Raw genomic sequence first — 21,094 nt, forward strand, 5'->3', positions numbered from 1 at the left:
AATTCTGGCTTTTGTTTGGCATTTTATCTGGGGCTGAATTCACCCCATAAATGAAGGGGAGCTCCAAAAACCAACCAGCGCACTCAAAATAAGCTGAATTTTAAGAAAAAGTGCTTGGAGTTTGGGCAAACATCTTCCTTTTTTAAAGGGTTCAATGTACATGGGCTTTCCAGGGACTGCCTGCAGAGGAAGGGAGGATAAGCAAACACATGGGAGGGAAGGGAAGCAGTGCGGGCCTCAGGAAAAAGGGCCCAGGAGCGAGGAGAGCTGGGCTTCTGGTCAGGCAAGTTCCCTCACCCCAGAGGGAAAGCGAGAAGAACACTTCATCTCAAAGACCTCTCTTGGCTCAAAAACAACTGTGGGACAAACCAAACCGCCTCTCTGCTCACACGCCCTTCCAGATGTGAGCACTGGGAGGAAGGCGAGGCTGTATCTGCCCTGAGATACAGCACACACTCAACATAACCTTCACTCTTCCTTCACACTGCACCCTGCCAGAGACCTCAGCGTTGAAGAGAGTCCCTGCTACATGATTCTATTTCCAAAATTCCAAAACTGACGGGAAGGAGGGGTGATTGACATCTGCGGTGGCTCCGGCCTCCTGTCCCTACTCAACTGAGAATCCAGAAATGGAGGGACCCGGACATGAGGCTTGCTCTTGTAGTTCTGCTTGATCTGTCTGGTTCTTTCCAGCATCAGAAGCCCTGAGTGTTTACAAAATGGAGCAAAGTTTAATGGACCAAAAGGTACCTGAGGGCAAAGAAGCCCCCAGTTCTGGATTCTGGGGCTAGAGTTGGAATACAAGTTCACGGCTGGGCCTGCCCTTTTGCACAGAGGCCTCACCATCCATTCACCGCAGCATCCCAGCAGGCCTTGATTGAGATGTAATGCACACTGTCCTCCTTCTGCCTAAAAGTCTCGAAGAGGTGGTGTTTATATTGTGTGTGTGTGTGTGTGTGTGTGTGTGTGTGTGTGTGAGAAACATTTATGCATTTTACTGTCTGTTATACTTCAATTAAAAAAAAATGTTTTTGAAACACACCCTCCAGCAGTTTGAGAACCTCCTTCCCATGGCCTGCAAAGGCCCCCACCACCCTGACCTGCCTCCCTCTCTGAGGAGACCCTCATGCAGCTCTCCCCATGCTCACTATGCTCACCCACACCGGCTTCCTTCTAGTCCTCCGAGGGTGTTCCTACATCGGGGTCCATGTTGGGCAGTTCTGCTGCCTGCCCCACGCTGCTCCTCCTCACCCGTCGGCTCCAGGGGAAACGTCACTCCTCCAAGAGGCCTCCAGTCTAAATCCAGACCCTGGTTATTCTCTCTCAACTCTCTGCTCTTCTCTTTTGCAGCATTTATCATCAATGGTAATGCTGTTGTTATCTGTAGCTTTATTTGTTTGTTAGCTGTCTCCTTCCATGGCCTGTCTTATTCCCCAATCTATCTCCTGCTCACAGTACTGGGTCTGGTATGTAGAAGGTACACAGAAATCTTTGTGGAATCAAAGTGTGCCCTTTAGCAATATGCCTCTGTGCCTCAGTTTCTTCATCTGCAAGATGTGTGCCACCTATGTGGCAGGTCTGCCGTGGAGCAGGTGGTGAGATGACTCATGAGGACAGTCTCCCCCTCCTTGTTCCCAAGTTATATAAATAACACATTTGTCCGTGTGACCAATTATTGAGAGATTGAGAACTGCTAATCATTAGCCATTGGGGGGGAAAAACATTTCATCTACTTGGACTCCCCTGGGAAGTCACTTTTCTTGAGGCTGACCCATCTAAAGTTCCTTTACCTGATCTTCAAAGGCCTTTATCTTTTAGCCCTAAAATCTGGGAGCTGGAACTTGCATTTTGAGATGGTTCCAAGACCTCCTCCCACTGACTATGTTATTTCAAATCATGACTTATAAATTTTAGACCCCAGAGGGCTCCTCGTGTGTATAAGAAATGAGACGTCAAAACAGTTTACCTATGATGTTCACCGTACTATCCACTTCATTTTTTATAGCTGAAGTCAGGACCGCATACTCAGGAGAAAGATCACTTACTCCATTACTAAGCCCCAAAGATGACTCAACTGGTTCTTGCTAGGAAGAAGAAAAGAAAAAAGAATTGAGAACACTTCCTTTACCCTCCCTTTTCTTAGCTTAAATTCTACACTCTGTCTACTTTATTTAATGCCAGCGTCATGTTCATCTCCCAAATGCATTCCCTACTTCTTTAAATCAGCCAGGAGCTAATGAAGCACATTTCTGTGTAGAGTATACTGCTGGGTATTTGGTTTCTTTCATTTTCCTTTGAGAAAATGGTATCTGTGCATCTGGCTTGCCTTTCTGAAATGCTTACACCTGCAGACAACAGCTTTGGGGTTCAGCAGAGCTGCGTAAGTGTCTATGTAAAGTATGGAGCTGCCTAGATTCCAAGTCTTCCTTCTTGGAGGGAGGGAGGGCTCAAAGAGTCAACTCCTGGCTTCCTCTCTGAGGGAGGAATCATGGCACCCCTTTTACAATTATTTTTCAGGCAAAGCTCTGCCTTAACCATTGGCCCAAGAGCAGGAACCCAGAGGACGTTGTGGATGAATTCTTCTCAGGTATGGTTTATCCTGGACTCTGGCCACTTCAGCATCCTGCACTGAGTGGGTGGCCGATAACATGGGCCAGACTCACATCTGAAGCCTCCTTCCCCTGGTGGAGTCCAGTCAAGCAACCCCACAGCCATGGCTTCACATAAATGCCTTTTGAGTGCCTGAATGTCCCATGAAGCCTGAGAGGCTACGCATTGGTACTAGTAAAACAATGAGAACAAATTCCCTTTCCTTAGTATAGCTCTCAATTCTGCTTTATTCAAGCACACTAGAACCCTCCAACCTCTGAGAGCACCAACCAACTCCAGCCGAGCCAGTCCTGAGGTACATATCGACCTTCAGCATGTTGATGAGACAGCATCTCCTTAAGGTAAGATTGCATTTGTGTCTATGATAGCAATTGAGTCAGACAAAAAAAGCCACACAGGACACCTCCTGAGAGAACCAAAATGGACAGGAGGGTAGAGGAGTGGAAAAAACACAAGACGGGAGCAGAAGATCATGTGAGGTAGATATGACTGTGCTGTGAAGAATCCAGACTGGTGGACGCCTCTAAGGCACGCAGGGTGTTCTTATCAATTTATTTTATTTGCTATGTGGAATCAATGATGAGCCTCTCAAAAATCTTAGGGAAGGAAAGAAAAATTACCTCCTCCTTCATGATCCCACCTGGCAAACTCCCACTGTGATAACCATGACTTCAAAGACATCATTTCACCGTAGAGCTCAGTGCTAAAAACTCCCACATTGCAGGGTTGACAAGATGTCCCAAAGGGCAAACACAGGAAGGGCCCAGGACAGCCCCACTGGGCAGAATTTCTACCCCCTTCTCTTGCAGCATCTTGCATTTTCCCCTCTTTACAAGTTCCAAAGAAGTCTGTTCTTTCGGGGAAAAAAAACTCACTTCCCTGTAACTTGAGTCACCATCTTTTCTCCTCCTTTAGAGCCAAACTTCTGAACCAGTATCTGCTTTTCCCACCTTCACCTCCTCACCACACCCAGTCCACTGCCACTCCACCTGCAGAATCAAGCTCCCAGCTCCCAGGGGTGGTAAGACAGGCCAGGCTTTGGAGTTACACAGACCTGAGGTCAATGCCTGTCACTAGTTGCAGGATTTTATTTCACCTCTTTAAGCCTCTGTTAGGGCACTGCAGGCAGCTGTAAACTGAGGACAATAATAGCACCCATGTCATAGGGATGATGTGGAGATGAAACAACATAAATACGCACCTGGCACTTATTATTAAATAAATGCTCGCTATTATCTAATGTCACCAATAAACCTCTGCTCTCCCAAATCTTGAGGGAACTTGAGGGAAAGGGACTTGACCTTTCCTCAAGTCACTTTCCCTCAACCCCAACCTTTGACACCCAACAGGAAGGCCTGTACTCTCCCTCTTGACAACCCGAACCATCTGACGTTGCTGCAATTCTCGACCTTCCTGATGGCACCTTCCTTCTTGCTGGCTTCCTCAGTGGTCCCTCTTCCATCTCCCCTTCCCCAATCATGCCCCACGTTTCTTTATTCCACTTCTTTTCCCTCAATTCCCTCAAAAGGAACTAAGTACAGAACATTTGAAGGAATTATGGAAATAATTGCTCATTTTTATGGGTTTCTTTTGTTAAGTTATTTTTCACTCATTCTGCTTCTAGGTTTCTTATGAAAGTAATGAGGTAGTCAGACTTGCATATATTTAAAAACCTAAATTATTCTGATTTCTCAATAGAAGAACTCTGTTTCACATGATCTACAGTTTAATTAGTAGCAAGAGATACTTTTATCACTTTTCACTTGAGAAACTATGACTCAGACTAAATTAATTTTCCAAGATCACACTACTTTTAGCTGAAGGAGAGATGATCTCAGGCTCTGGTCATGCAGCATGGTTCAATTCCAGCGTTTTCTGTCTTAATAAACCCTGTACCCTGCACTAATTCCAATGTAGATTGAGACAGGACTATTTTCAACATCGTTTTACTGCCCCCATCCCTACCTTGTATCCTGCACCACTTCTATAATGGAACAGTATATTCTACCAATGAAGACTAAGTCAGATTATTTTGAACATTGTTTTATTCCTCCCATCCCCACTTCAAAAAAATAACCTGTTGATTTCAAAGTCTTCAGTGCAAATCATCTCACTGGAACTATCACTCAGGAAGGACCATATAGTCAAGTGTATGGTGAAATACAGCGCATCTCCCTGAAAGGTCTCCATCCAACAACAGGGATCTTCACTGTACTCAGTCGAAATTTTTGAAATGATTAAAACAGGAATATCTAAACCTATATATATATTTTTTAAAAGCAAGGAACCCAAATTAAGAAAAGAGGTGAATAGTTCTCTATGGAACATGTGCATAGAGATCCTACAGGTCATGAACGGCCTTTGCCGACAGCATCTCCTGGTCCTCCAGGGTACCCACTCCTGCCCTGTCCCCCACCTTGCTGTCCCATAACCTGGCCAGGCTAATCCTGAACCAGCCTCCTCTCTCTGCTCCCTTCCTTACTTTAAACATAGGCTCTTGTGTAATCAAGTAGTCTTGGTTTCTACTTCTCTCATCTTGCCCCAAGAAAACCAAAACAAGATTGTGCTTGGGTTCAGGCTCCTCCATGGTGCATTTACTCTGCCAAATATTCATGCCCAAGAACCGTTTTTGTCAATACAGAATCCAAGGTTTGGTCTATAGCTTAAGGAATTTTAGGTGAAAGCAAATTGACACAAGAGAGCATTCAGGGGCAGGGGCTGCCTGCTTTAGACCTCTAAAATAATATCTTTCGTTGGTCTCAAAGTTATGCTTGCTGGAGGGGTTTGGGGTAGTCCTGAGACAGAGAACCACCCATCCTTCTGCTCAAGCCCATTCTGTCTCATCCCTGTGCCATTTTCCCTTATCTAGATGTCTCTTGAGACCAAATATAATGGCCAAAAGACCATTTCCCATCCCCAACCCAACCCTCCACCCCCAGAAATCTCATAATTCATCTGTGCAAAGCCAGTCTCCTCGAAGCCAAATTTAAGGGCATCTCTAGGTCTCTCTATTAACAAAAATTTCAGGGTGACAGCTGGGCTTCATAAAAGTAGCTCAGGGAATTGCACACTCCACATCACAGAGGCCATGAGCTCTAGTAAAGCAGGCTGAAGCTTCCTGCCTAGTCCTACAAACACTTTCCTTCCTTTCCTCCTCCTTCCTTGGAACTAGAGCATCTTCATTCTCTTCCTCCCTACTCTCACTGCAACTTCCCTTCTGACTTTTTTTCCTGGGTTCACTTTTCTCTTCGTCTTCTCCTTGGGTCTCTGTCTTCATCTCATATAGCTTCTCTCTTGGAGAAGGCATCTGTTTTTGGGGACTTCAATATCATTATTGAGTAAATGACCACACATCTGCCCTCCAACCCTTGCCTGACCTCTGTGCCTATTAGATTCAACTTTCTACCCAACATTTGCTTTAGAGGCTCTCATTCATTTCAAACTCAACATGTCCAAAGTTAAACTCACCCTCTTCTCCACAAAACACACTCCACTCCCGACATTCCCCTCTATGAGGGTTGAAAACTCAGGGCCTCCTCTTTGATCCCCTCCTGTCTTCACCCTCCAGGTCCTCTTCCGTTCTCCAGAGGAATGTCTCCTCCTCCCGTTCCAGCTGCCACCATCTTCATCTAAACTTTCCACTGCAGTCTCTCCTCCCCTTCATTCCTTCCCATCACGGTGAGAAAGACCTCCCTTAAATATCAATTCCATCATGCTCCAGATCTTCCCCAAGGAGTTCAGCTGCACCTTTTTTCACAAAATCATCCATAGACATTATTAAGCCAGCCAGTTTTCAGACTGTGCTCTGAGCAGTCCCCTCAAGAGCTGCCAGGAGGGGAGGGAGGCACCAGAGCATGCAGGGCAAGCCCTTGAACTTGCTCCATCCAGGGCTGCTCTGATTTTATCTGTTTCTCAAGTGAGTCCCTGGCATGTGTTTTCATCTGATTAAGGTTGAAAAACTGAAGACTTCTTTCAACCAATGGAGGGATTGCTCCAGTATCAGCCCTGACAGGTGGTCATTTGGCCCGTCTTTGGACAGCGACAGAGAACAGGTTTTTTAATCCCACAGCTCTATTAGAAAGTTCTGCTGAACCAATATCTTTGCTTTTCTGTAGCTTCTACCCAGAGGTAGAGGTCTGCATGCAGAACTAATACAGACCAGGCTGACTCTTTACCAAGTGAATTTAGAGGCCCTCCTTGATTATATTTTCTATCATAACACTGATGCTTTGATCTGGAAGCACCTCACAGTTTCAAAGCAAGTCTATTTCATCTGCAAACAATCCTAGGAGGCAGGAAGTATTAATCCCTAATCCTCCCTACCTACACGTCTTTGTTTCCCATTGTTGCCTCACACAAACTCCTGCTCTCATTAAGCCAGTTTCCTGGCTCATCCAGTGAAGACCAGACAGCAACTCTGACCTCCAGACCTTCATTGACGATGCTCCTGGTGCTGAGGAATGACCCCCATTTTACTGAATCCGTCCCTCCAGGCCTGGCTCAGATCCCACAGCTTCTGAAAGGCTGAGAGGCACTGAGTGCGGTGAAAGGGCATGGGATCTGGAGATGGACCAACCTGGATGAAGCAGTACAACCCTGGGAAAATTACTCAATTCCTTTTTGCCTCCATTTCCTCATATGCGAAAGAGAGATAACCCGCCCATCACGGGGGGAACTAAATGAAGTAATAATTAGAGCTTAGAACTTGGTAGGGACTCAAAGATGTCAGCTACCACCGCTCTGCTTTACCTACTTCTATCCTTATTGATCTTGGCCTTGTGACATTTTTTGAAACACACATACACACTGATGACATGCCACCTAGTACTGCTCACTATTGTGTTTCTTATTCTTATTTCCTTAGATAGCCGTTTACCTCCACACAGGTGAGGCTTACATCATGCAAAACATGGCTCACTGAGTACATAGCATATACTCACAAAGAGAACATCAGAGAATACTGAGGCAGCATTTCCATAACTACTGCGTGTCCCACAGGCTTTGCATCTCTGGGTCTCAGGGAAGCTATTTGCTGAGGGAACGTACAGCATGGAGATAAATCGCCTGAGCGACCCAAGAAAAATGCCGACAGTTGGCTTGCATGTTCTAAGCACCCTTTGCTAGTTAAAACTTTAATTCAAGTTGAATTGAATAAAGATTGGGAAGAGCCTGTTTCAACAGCAAATTTTCATACCTAGTTACTATATACAAGTCAAATTTTCTCAGTGGAAGACACCTACCCAGTCTACCCAGTTGCATATTTGCACAGGACATATTAATTCAGAGCTTAGGTGTTTCCACATACAATAAAAAGTCATGTATTAATAGCTCAGTAGGGAGAAGGTCTTTTAACTATACAATTCCAGACGAGCTGGAGAGTTAATTTTGGAAACATCCTACAGAAACATCAAGTGAACACTCTGGCGTTAGCAGTCATGAGCCACAGAACTTGGGAAGCCTAATGGCCTTATTCACGTTCTGCTGCTACACTGGAGGACAGATCCGAGTAGATTTAAATTCAGAAGTTAGGCTGTGCTTCTTTCTGAAGCACCATCTGCCTTTTGCTGAAGGAATAATGTCCCTCTGAGGGACAGGCTTCAGGTATTGACCATATCTTCATCATAGGAGGATTTCACAATGTACACATTGCTAGGATGGAACTTGACCCGTATGATTGTACCTAAGAGGAAAACCCTCACTTGCTTCCCTGGGCCAATATGGCCAAGCCCCACCCAGGGTTGTACTTTCCATGACGTGCCCATTTGAGAGGCCGTGTGACTGCCATTGCTGATGTGACAGATGGCCTTTACTCACAAGAACACCACGTCATCAATTCTAAGATGCACATTTCCACACCTCTCAAACAGGATGTGTCTTATAATCAATTATGTGTCATGGTCTCATTGCAAGCAGTTTTTCTTGCTTAAAGATACATAAAATAATGGGTGTGTCTTATAATCATTGGCACCTGATATTCAATGAAGTATGGTGGATATGTCTGAGCAAAGTTTGTTAAAAAGTGAACATCCATTACTCCATTCTTATTTCTCTATTAACTGAGATTATGAAATTGAATCTGCATTCTAATGTCAAACCCCCCACTCCCATCCAACATATAATATTTATTTATGCATCTATTTGGTCAACAAATACTCATGCATCTATTCAGCGATCAATAAGTATTAACTATCTGTTTTGTACCAGGCACTGAGCCAGATGCTGTGTAATACAGTCATACTTAAGATTATAGCAAATTCTTTGTGGGGCAGTTATCACATATTTTTGGGGAAGTTATACTTTTCTGCCTAAACAATACTAATCAAAATGTAGGCCCTAAAAAAATCCAAACTGTGAGAAATTTGACACGACTAATTACTAGGTTTTTCGATTGCAAAAAAAATAAATTTTTAAAAAAATGATGTAGGGGAAACCTATAGATTAAAAAAAACATAAGAGATATATCCATAAAGTGCAATATGTGGACCTTATATGGCTCTTGATTCAAGTAAACAGACTGTAAAAAATTGTAACATTTATGAGACAACTGGAGAGCTGAACACTGATGGGATATTTGATGATACTGAGGAATTATTGTTAATTTTTTCAGATGCAATAATGATTTAAAAATATATACTAAAATATTTATGGAAGAAGCGATATGATGTTTGGAATTTGCTTCAAAATATTGAGCTGAACTATGAAATTGTTTTTGTAAGTCAAAAACGGTTGAATATCTGTAATTTCACATTGCACGTAGGGAAGTGAGTGGAGGTGCTAAGGAAATAAAATTCACCATGAGTTGATTAATGTTGAAATTGGGGTGATGGTCTATGGAGTAAATTTTACTCATTTGTCTCCTTCCTGTATGCATAAAATTTTTCCACAATAAAAAGTTAAAACAAAATTAGACCTTAATACTGTGCTATATATAAAATAAGTCACAAACTAAAAACATTGAAAATGAAACCAGAGGTTATCGTTGCTAAAACACTCTGCCTAAAATATTCATTTTCCATTGCAGATGTAAATATGCCTGAAACTTTACCAATTCATCTAAGTTTTCCCTCAAACTCTAACTACCTTCCCAAGTCTAATTTTACATCTGTAGTAAATTTCGTTGTATTTTTTCCAACTATTTTGACTAAGTGGCTTGTTTTTAAACATTGTGCTGTCTGGACAGTTTTGTTTTTACTTCAACAGTTATTCTAGATTAGAAGTCAGGATACTTGGCATCTCCTTTAAGTTCAGTTCTAAATAACCACGCGACCTTGGCCACGTGTCTCACAGCCCTTGGGGCCCATGTCACTCAACTCTCTTGAGCCTCAGTTTCTTCATCTGCAAACAGAGCTCAGTAAACCTTAAGACAATCTTCTCTCTGATAGTTTATAGGTCTGAGACTGTCTGTTCTTTGCTTAGCAACTGAAGCTCATCCTCAATTTTACAAGGGATATTTGGCTAGTCTCTGGCTATTTAACAAAGGGTCTGAGACTGTCTGTTCTTCACTTAGCAACTGAAGCTCATCCTCAATTTTGCAAGGGATATTTGGCTATTCTCTGGCTGTTTAACAAGGGCAACTCAATCTACACACAAAGATCCTCACACTGCAGGGGATTTCCGACTACATACCTACTGAAAAGCTCTCTCTCTCACACACACACACACACACACACACACACACACACACACACACACACACAACACATCCCTATGGAAAACCTTTGTGAGTTAGGAGAGTTGGTTCTATAGTGGAGCAGAAAAAAACTACTGAGACCCATGCTAAGAGAGTGCTTGAACTAACCACCATGTCCCCAACCTAATGGCCTGTCATGGAATATATATACATAAAATGAAGGTAAAACATTTTAATATAAGTATAAAATATTTAATATACTTTAAAATATATTTAATAGCGTGAAAATATACTTAATATTATGAGATAGTAGCTGGTTGCTGGAGCTCAACTGGAACTCAGTGACCAGCTGGCAACAGTTGTGGGGACCAGATGGAGGCTTGAGCCTGTCAAGCTACGTGTGAACTTGTGACTTCATTCATAAATTGCTCAGTGAAACTGGATGAAGCGGGGGATATGTGTACTTGAGTCCGCAAGTGGGTACATGCCAAAGAGGAGACATGTAAAGCACATAAAACACAATAGAGGAAGAAAAAAGACTAAATACTTCACAGAGCTCACATTACTTGTTTTTAGGAGACGGAATATGAATCATTAATATGGTCACAACTTTGGCCTTCTCTCTGAACAACCAAAGATTACCTTGATGTGCTTAACTCGGTCTTCTTTTTCTGTCTTTGGTTTCTTTCCTATGGCAACAAAAAAATAGTTGTGGATTAATTCATGAAGAACATACAGAGAAACGTTTCCCCTAAGTTAAATTTTTTCTGAAACTCTCAATGAACCTTTAATCTGTACATGGTCAAAATTGCAAATGCTTCTTTTAATGCCTTTGGCGACCTGAGAGTCATTTTCCCCAGCCAGGTAAAGCAGAATTATCATCCACAGTGTGAACAGATATTCTATCCTTGGTGTGACTACAGATGTAGAAATAAAGAAATGACAAAGGCACTACAATACACACTGAGTGATCATATTTTAATCAGTAAACATCTTTGTCTACCTTTCTTAGAAGGTCGTTCAGATAAGGGCAACATGCGGTACACTCTGAAGGCGTTGTTTCCTTTCTTTATACTTCTGTCCTTGACTTCTTCAATATCAGGCAAGGAGTTCATGGCACATCGAAAATTCGCCTTCCATGTTTTGGGATCAGGTTTATCTACTCCTGGTTGATGCTTTCCTAAAAAAAATAGCCAAAAGAATTAAGGTTATGGAAAAGAGAGAAAAAAATTAGATAGTGGATAAAAATGTTTGGAAACAGGATTGCTGGCCAGGGAGTGCAGAGAATCCTTTCAGAATTCCAGGCTACACCTGTAGTGACCAACTGTCCTGGTTTGCCTGGGACTGAGAAGGTTCTTGGGATTCAGGAATTTTTGTTTTAAAATCTGGACGGTTCTGGGCAAACTGGGACAAGCTAGTCACCCTGGCTCTACCAAACAGCTTGAGAGAAAATTAAGAATGGCAGAAGAACGGAGAATCAATGTAAGTAACAGAGAAAGCTGGGAGGCTGGGAGGCTGACAGGCACAGATGATTGAATTATCTCCTTTTTGTCTGACTCTCAAATACTAAGTAAAAGTCCATTCTTGTACATAACTCCTTACTTAAATTTTGTTATAAATGAATATATTCTTGACTACCTTTTGGGGAGATAAATTCGACAGTTATTTACAGCTCCAGAACAAATAAATTCTATATTCCCCTAGTACATACATGGGGAACTTAATCAGAATACCACATTTGCAGGAAAATTAAGGACTAAGTTTCTACGGGATGGGTGGAGCATCTCTCTTCTGAGTGATGAAGTGTGTACGCCATGTGTTCTGGATGTGCCTGGGGACATGTCACAGGTTTTCCAGAGCTATCCTCATAAGGCCATAAGCCAGGAGATTTTATATGTGTAGTGAAACAAAAATAAACAATAGTTAATACTGTATTGTATAACTGAAATTTGCTAAGAGAGTAGAACTTAAATGTTCTCACCAAAAAAAAAAAAACAAACATAAAAATGTGAGGTGTTGGATGTGTTAATTAACTCGGTATCGGGGGGGGATCTTTTCACAATATATACGTACGTATATCAAATCATCACGTCATACGCTTTAAATGTCTTATAATTTCATTCGTCAATTATACCTCAATTTAAAAAAAGAAGGCAGGAAAACAACAAAAAAACAAAAGCACCTGCCTCTATAATCAATGCAGGGGTTTTAATACCTGTATGGATTGCCCAGTTTCTAAAGAGCGGAGCATCTTTCTCCACATCCCACCCATGTCTAGCCGCGTGCATCCAGGGGATCTGAAAAATCTTCTTTTCCTGGGGGAAAAAGAAAGTAAATAAGAACTTAAGTTCTTAAGATTCTCCACTAAGTATCACTGGGTTTGTTAAGTGTCTACAGTAAAATCTACTATAAACCAAACCCACTTCCCCACTGGGCTCCAAATCTTGACAGTCTACCCAGGTAAGATTCAGAGTCGTGCAGAGTCTGGCAGAACAGGAATGTATTCCAAGGTCAAAGGGGATGATTTGGGATATGCCAATGTGTTCTGTTATCTGGGCCACTTCTCTATTATGGGACCACAGATAACTGGCCACTTACTGCAACTTCAAATGCTTAGTCTTATCATTTATTTCCATCATTGGTAAAGAGGAACTCCAGCTACCTCGGGTAAATTAAAAATTAGGCAACTTTCCAAAATAACATCCATTTGTGCTGCTAAAGAGATGTCAGGGGTATCTGAGGCCACTATCACAGAGACCAAATATCTCAATCTGCTTGTGTAGCCAATAGAAATAGAAGACTTTGTCTAATGTTCTAACTCCTATGTGTCTACTGCCCTGCATGAAATAGCAAGAATTACAAACAAAGATGTATCAAGTATGTGGAAATAATACTCCTTTTTTGGAGAAAAGTCCCTCAGCACAATTCTTCTTATACCAGACTTTCCATCTCTCTTACAGCCCAAGAGGTAACTCAAAATTGCTTAAATTGACCCTGGCAACCACAAGATTAGAAACTAGTGCTTTGGAAACAAAATCACACTCATAGTAAAACTACATTTGTGAAACCTGGTTCAACCAGCTCTCCTGCCAACACCAGCGGTTGCTAAGGTCCCGTGGCACTTTACATCTGACCGCACACATTCACATGGTCTCAGTTTTGTTTTTTGCAACAACCTAATGAGTTACGTATATGTCATCATTTCCGCTTTACAGTTGAGGAGACTGACGAACGGAATTAAATTATTTAGTCAAGGAATTTATGGTAAGAAGTGTCTAAATTCAATCCCGAGGTCATGTGAGCCCATACTCAATCACTTAATCACATCACACATTGTCTCCCCGTGTTTAGATTTAGAAGAGTTCCTGTTTTATGACAGATCTGTTGACTTGGATTCTGTGGAGATTAAAGCCCAGGAAAACTGTATTTTTTTAAAGCTCTCAAGGTAGATCTGACAATTTCCAGGTATGAGGATCCCTACACAATCCACTGGGAAAGGAAAGAAAATGCCAGTAGGGATTTTTCACCACTTTGGTCTCACACAATGAAAGACAGACAGGGTCCCAACTGACCCAAAGGAGGGCTTGGTGCCTCTCCACAGAGCCACTTACAAAGCCTGATCTAAAAATATTTCAGAACATTTGAGAGTTCCCCAAAAACTGTTAGAAGGGAAAATTCTACTGTATTTAAAACTCAGTTAATTAAGAAGAACTGAAAGCAAGAGATTTTTCCACAAACTCCTCCTTGTTCATTCTGTATCACCCACCGAGAGAGCAGGGTTTCAGGTGAGTCATTTTCAAAAGGGCAGTCACCACAAAGGGGCTGAGTGAAATTTTATTTTTTAATGTAGATGAAAATCAGAGAGCAAAATCACTTAATGCAGTTTTTGATGTTCACATGAAAATGAATTTATTTCGATAAAAGAACTTTTCCTGAAGTACACAAGCAGATTCTAAAGGTTTATGCTTAAAGATACAGACATTAAGAATTTGCTATTGTATTTATTTCTAGATCAAAGGGTTCTGGGGTGACACAATCTGAAATCCATCTCATAAGACACAACGTTGATTCTGATAAGTAGATCTTTTCAAGCATTTGCGTGAGCAGGCACGCATGCACGCATGCACACATGCACACACACACTACCAAACCTGGTCTCACAGAAACCACGCCAAAATCATGGAACCACAAAAGTAATGACTGAACCTAGCAATTATCCACCATGGAGACTCTTGAAACGGGCAAAGGACCTGAACAGACCTTTCTCCAATGAAGATAAATAAATGGCCAATAGCACATGAAAAGATGCTCAACATCACTAATCATTTGGGAAATGCAAATCAAACCAACAATGAGATACCATTTCACACCCATTAGGATGACTAGAATTAAAAAAAAGGACAGAAAATAATAAGTGTTGGTGAAAATGTGGAGAAACTGGAACCCTCATACATTGCTGGTGGGAATGTAAAATGGTGTAGCTGCTGTGAGAAATAGTTTGGCCGTTCCTCAAAAAGTTAAACACAATATTACCACATGACCCAGTAATTTAACTCTTGGATAAATACCCAAAGAATTACAAACAGGTGTTCAAACAAATATTTATACATGAATGTTCACAGCAACGCTACTCACAAGAGCCAAAAGCTCTAGCTAACAGCCCAAATGTCCATCAACTGATGAATGGATAAAGAAAATGTTGTATATGCGTAAAATGGAATATTATTCAGCCACTAAAAGGAATGCAGTACTGACACATGCTATAACATGGATGAACCTTGAAAACATTAAGTGAAAGAAGCCTTACACAAAAGGCCACATGTTGAATAATTCCATTTATATGAAATATCCAGAAAAGGCATATCTCTAGAGACAGAAGGCATATTAGTGGTTGGCATGAACTAGGGGAAGGGGAAATAGGGAGTCACTACTTAATGAGTACAGTGTTTCCTTCTGAGGTGATGAAAAAATTTGGAATTAGATAGTGGTGATGGTTGCATAATATTGTGAATGTACTTAATGCCACTCAATGGTACACTTTAAAATGGTTAAAATAGTAAATTGGAAAAAAAAAAAAAGCTACATGTAACTTTTAACTAGTTTTTCATATTGCAAAAAAAAAAGAAATACTAATAAATGCATCATACATATGTATTTTTAAAAAGACCATGTTGAAAGGTAAAGAAGGAGAAATTCATTTTAAAACTAAAAGAGATTCTGACCAGTAAACATTCTAGTCATAGATCATCGTGCTCTATGGGAGGGTGACGGCATTGCCCTGTGTCTGTGACATCAGTATGCACCATCAGAAGCCCTGAATGCCGAGTCCACACATATAGTGGCTGTATACACTGTGTACAGAAGGGCGGCACGTACCAAAGTCCACTCATGTTTACATATATACAGAGAGAACTCTGCCCCTCCGAGGGCAGGAGAGATAAGCACGGCTTGAGTTGAGAAGAACATTGAAGGTTATCTTGAGCAATGCAGAACAAATACACCTTGGCCTCAAGTGGAAACTAGCTTTCTTCCCTCTCTCTCCCTCTTCTTTCTCCCAATATTTATAAGACGGTCCAAGTTAGTTATGTTATTTTTGTTTGGACTCCTTACCCTGTTCTGAGATGGCCTGATATTTACACAAGCACAAGCTTGCTTTCAAACTGAACAGAAAGGAAAGGTCTGGAACTACCTGATGATCTCCTGTGCTTGGGGAGTGGCCTTGGCAACTGGGTCCAGGCAGTTCTCCAACATGAAATAAGAACATCAATAAACAGAGTGGGAATCAATCAGAGCTAAGAGAGAAATGATGAACCTGGAGGTGGCTCCTTCCTCCCTCAAGAAATGGCCCAGGGAAACCAAAGCAAGCATTTGGACAGATCCAGAGCTGACCTGGTCTCTTCAACAAGTCAGTGGCAAGAAGAAAAAAAGGAAAGGGTTACTGTTTACAATCAGGAAAGACTTCGAGTCAGAACAACCAATACAACCTGTGGACCTTCTTGGAGTCTGACTGAACACATCAGCTGTAAAAAGATATTCTGGGAATATTCACAGCATATTGAATATGAATGGGGCAGCTATGATATTAAAAATCATGATTAATTTTTTCCAATTGATAATGATATTGTGAATATATAAGAAAATATTCTTAAGTCTTATAGATGTACGCTGTCAGGGAGTTGCTTTAAAATATCACATACACACATACAGATTTAAAAAAATGTTAAAAACTGTTAAATATAGATGTAAATTTTACATCTAGATGGGAATTTGCTGTACTATTCTTTTTAGTCATTAGGCTATTCAAACATACTATGTATATTTGCAAATACTCATAATACAGAGTAACTGGCCCAAGCCAAGACCCCATTCACGAGCTACTTATAATGCTGCTCTGCCAGACTTCCTCATTGCTCCTTCAGAGGAATCCAAAGCACCTATTTCATTACCACCCTCCTCCAAGTTTATTGAAAAAAGGAGATAGAAATAAATTTAAGGCAGTAACTAACCACCTATTTGTCTCTTACAAAGAATGTACTGGGTTTGACGGACCATCCGTTTGAGGAGACATATCACACTGCCAGGGTTCACAAGTCTAATTAACTTAACAGAACAAAAACACAGCCACCAATGTTGCTCCTCTTCAAGTATGCATCATTCATCCATTTATTCACAGAATAATATTTGCCAAGTGTCTCCCAAGCGTCAGGCACTAGGCCTGGCACCGAGTCTGCAGTAACCATCAAGACAGCCATGGCACTTGCCCTCAGGGGGCTTCCAGCCTGGAGTACATCCACAAACACCAACACATTCTGAACGCAATTAAGGGATAAGTGAATGGCAAAGCCCCACGGACAGTGGCCATTTTCTAAGAGTTATAACAGTCTTTAGTGGGAGAAGAGATTTTGGAATGACCTCGAACTACTCAAAATACAAACAGGGATTCTTAGGCAAAATGCTTATAAATGGGAAGGAAATAATATTAGAGGCTCAGTTAAGTATTTACATGAACAGATGAATGCCAACAAGCCTAAGTTAGCAGAAACTTATAGGAAGATGCCCTGTGGGAGTATAGGTATGGAGAAAATGTCCTGACCCCATCCAAGGTCTACAGTGTCAGTGGCAGCACTGCTCGCAGGCACAAACACGGCCACATGCCCACTCTGGCTAGGCCCAGTCGGAGGCCTGTTTGACCAGGCCCCTCAGGCAGCCCATGGACTCCTGTGCCAGTGTTGTCCTGAGAGGCACCATCTGCTACAGCCAAGGGCGCGTTCTCTTTCCTTCAGCCTGGCTCATGCCCACTGCTAGCAGAGGAGCCAGACAAGATGGCGGAGGGGTCTCCTTTTCCTCTCTGCTAGGGAAGACAACTCATGAGCCAAGAGCCAGTTGAGTGAAGCTCAGCAGTAAGGGCCACCTGAGAGGAGCTAAGTTGTCACCTGCACAAAGAGGAATCCATTTACTTTCAGAAAAATAAAGAAAAGGTGTCTCAATGGAGAGTCGCAGTAAGGAAACAGCCCTAAGAGGGCTTCCTTGAGCTGTTATAACAAATTGCCACAAACTGGGCAGCTTACAATCACAGAAATTTATTCTGTCTCAGTTCTGGGGGTCAGAAATCCAAAATCAATATGTCAGCAGGGCTGCGTTCCCTTCAAAGGCTCTAAGGAGAATCTTCCTTGCCTCATCCAGCTTCTGCTGTTCCAGGCATTCTGTGGCTTACAGCAGCATCACTCCAATCTCTGCCTTCTTCTTCACATGGCCTCCTCCTCTTTGTGTGTCTTTTCTTCTGTCTCTTATAAGGACACTTGTCATTGGCTTGGCCCAGCTGGATCATCCAGGATGATCTCATCTGGAGATCCTTAACTTAATTACATCTGCAAAGACCCTTTTTCCAAATAAGGTCACATCCACAGGTTCTGGGGGTTAGGATCTGGATATATCCTTTGAGGGACCACAATTCAACCCACGACAGAGGAAAACTAACTGCAGCATATCAAGTGCCTACTCGGTACAGGAGACACAATGATGTAAGGTCGCCACAGCATCAAGCCAGCCAAAATGGGTAGATGTGTTTTTAAAAAAAGAAAAAGAAAAAACAAACAACTTACTTCTCTTCAGAATTCAAGAACACCTGCTTTAATTTCATACTCTAAATCAATATAGGCAATGTTATCTTGTTCTTCAAAATATAATCCTACTTAACTTCTCTGTGCCTTGGTTTCCTTGTCTGTAAAATGGAAAAAATAAGAGTATCTACCCCATAGAGGGGATTATGTGAGTTAATGCATGTGTCTGCTTAGAGGAGTACCTGGCACTTAACAAATATTAGTTTTATGATTACGATTATGATTATCATTGTTATTGAGTATGCTATGTCTCTTCAACTTTCCCTGACTATCATCTCCCCTTTCTTACACCTCCACATGCATCCCTGGAAACCAAATAGGCGAAGGTGCAACCTGATTTCTTGTTTGTTTCTTTGGAAGAGGTTAATTACAAAGCTCCTCCAGGATACAAATACAAAATACTATAGATATAGCAAGCCTAGAAAAAACATATTTTTTGCCATAAGACCTTAAGATATATGACAAGTCACATGAAATGAGCACATGGTTTACTTATTTCTATTTATTTCGTACCCTGCCTTGTTTCAGAAAGGAATCAAACAGATACTTTCAAATACAATAACATTAATTTAAAAATAAGTGGATGAAGGAAAAATCACAAAAATAAATAAAATCTGAGAGATATCTGAAAAGATAAAATGAAGCCAGGAGTGATATATAACATAAAAAAATTATGCTGCAATATTCTGTACACTCATTAGAAGCGGGCCACAATCTGGCTCTAAGCTCTCGAGCACGTGATACAAAGATAAAGCCTGACCAGCTAAATTATTCATCGTGTCCTTAAGATTAAAAATGAGGGGGAAGGTAAAAGAGGAAAAAGAAATATGCCCAGAAGAATTATAATCTTCTTGGTAGTAGGAAAGAAACCTCTCTCTTGGGCCCTCTTAAAGAAGGCATGATATATTATATTTAGTTGCTTTCCTAGATTACAACCATATATTTCAGGAGTTCTTCATTTTTACAGACACTATCTTCCTGTTTCACACCTAACAGGCAGGCTCAATTAAATTGAGAGTTTAGGGGTTGATAAAGTAAGAGAGCATTTATGTATATATGGAGGCGGGAGGTAGGTGCTTGTAAATGATAACTACTACTTTTTTAGGATGGGTAGGCACACAAACAGGGCTCCACGATAAAGATAAAGAGAAGACATCTTTTAAATGAAAACGAAAGTTTTCTTTACACAGAGAATACTGAAAAGAAAATCAGTAGGCTCCATTGCCAACAGAAAGTCTTAGAGTTGCCATGGCTTCTCATTCTAGAAAGCCAGGAGAAGCAAGAAAGTACTCAGAGGGGAAGAGGCAGGAGTCATTAAAGAAAAACACAGCAAGAAGCTTCTCATCAACAGTCATCCAAATACCAAAGGTGAGCTCCAACTGTCAACTCATGGGCGAGGCTACAGAGAAGATGACAAAAGCCTTCTTTATACGATAACTTGACGTTTTTACCATCATTTTTGGTTGGTTGAGTTTTGTAATTAACAAGCATAAGATTTTGAACACCAAGAACAGTTTTACTTTTGGCGGTCCGCGTGCTTGTGTTTCTAGTAAGGATCTCTCTCTCTCCCCCCGACACACACACACGTATATAGACACTCACAGGCACCTAGTGCACTTACCTTGTTAAGCCACTTTAGCCCTGGTATCGTGTTTGAGTTTATCTGTTCCTCCAGCCACGGGCGCATCCGCATCCTTTCCACTGGCATTGTACCCTTTTGCAGAAGAGAGACACAACATTAGGCATATCTGCTGCCGACTGTCAGGTCTGCACTATCAAGTTCTGCACCCCAGCCTGAGCTTCTTCCATTATTCCTGTCCTCAAAACCCAACAGCTTATGTGCACATGGGGATTGGGGGGCTAGGGGAGCATGTTGAGGGGCTTTGCCCTAGAGCCACCGGCCCCATCTTGAGCACTCTGCTCATCCTGAGGAGCTGCCTCAGTGGAGCAATGGTACAGGCCAAGCCTGCTCTGGGCTGAGAGGGTCCCATGGACATAGGAGGCCTATGGAATCTCATCTAGCCAGAGGGCCCAGACACCTCTGAGTCACCTTGCCTAAAGCTAGGTCTACCCTCTCCTGACCTGGCTGTGTTTACAGCAGACACCTTCAATGTATCAGGCATTCAGAGTACCTTTGGATATCATCCTTCCAATAGCCAAGGTGGACAGAGAAAACAGTTGTGGGAAAGAGTGACTATAACCAACTCATTTCTTTTGCGTATCTGGGTTATAGAAGTGCTTTGAACCCCCCAATATTGGCACTTTAAAGCTCTAAAGGAATCAATTCATTTGGTTCCAAGGTCTTTCACTAACTAGCCATTCCCTCCTGACCTTCTATCTCCCTTCAGAGCGCACCAGCCCCCAGCTCTGACTTCAGCTTTGCTTTTCCGTCAATGCATTCTCTTCACCCCCTCAAGGATCTTTCTTCCCTGCCACCCTCCCCCTCCGACATGACATCATCCTCCCTTTTCCTTTAACTTACTTTCCCTCTGAAAATCATTTCACAGTCTAAACACTTTTCCTCTACCAGCGCACATAATGCCTCTCCCCTCCTTCCAGATACATTTCTAGATGGTCTTTCCCTTGTCCACCTAAGTATATCCAGAGTGGAATCACTAACAAAGTTCTGTCTACCACTCATCTTCATGCTATTTATGCGTAAATTTAAATTTAATGTGGGATTCAAAAGCCAAGATGATATCGATTCAAGCCTCCATTCCATAGGACTTCATGG

At 41.9% G+C, this 21,094-nt stretch overlaps 1 protein-coding gene across 5 annotated transcripts in view; it reads right to left on the reverse strand.

Annotated features, from left to right (window-relative positions):
- The window catches only part of IRF2 (interferon regulatory factor 2), an 81,638-nt gene that overhangs the window by 18,566 nt on the left and 41,978 nt on the right, over positions 1-21,094 (reverse strand). For all 5 annotated transcript variants that reach the window (XM_004428735.3, XM_014786243.2, XM_087418341.1 and 2 more), the window contains exons 2-6: positions 19,982-20,074; positions 12,456-12,555; positions 11,244-11,420; positions 10,883-10,929; positions 1,967-2,084 (exon numbers count right to left, since the gene is read on the reverse strand). In XM_004428735.3, coding sequence (XP_004428792.1) covers positions 1,967-2,084; positions 10,883-10,929; positions 11,244-11,420; positions 12,456-12,555; positions 19,982-20,068 — 529 coding nt within the window. In that variant the 5' untranslated portion in view covers positions 20,069-20,074. The remainder of the gene's footprint in view (positions 1-1,966; positions 2,085-10,882; positions 10,930-11,243; positions 11,421-12,455; positions 12,556-19,981; positions 20,075-21,094) is intronic.

This window comes from Ceratotherium simum, chromosome 28, assembly GCF_057802395.1.
Source record: "Ceratotherium simum simum isolate JZ-2026a chromosome 28, ASM5780239v1, whole genome shotgun sequence".
NCBI lineage: Eukaryota > Metazoa > Chordata > Mammalia > Perissodactyla > Rhinocerotidae > Ceratotherium > Ceratotherium simum.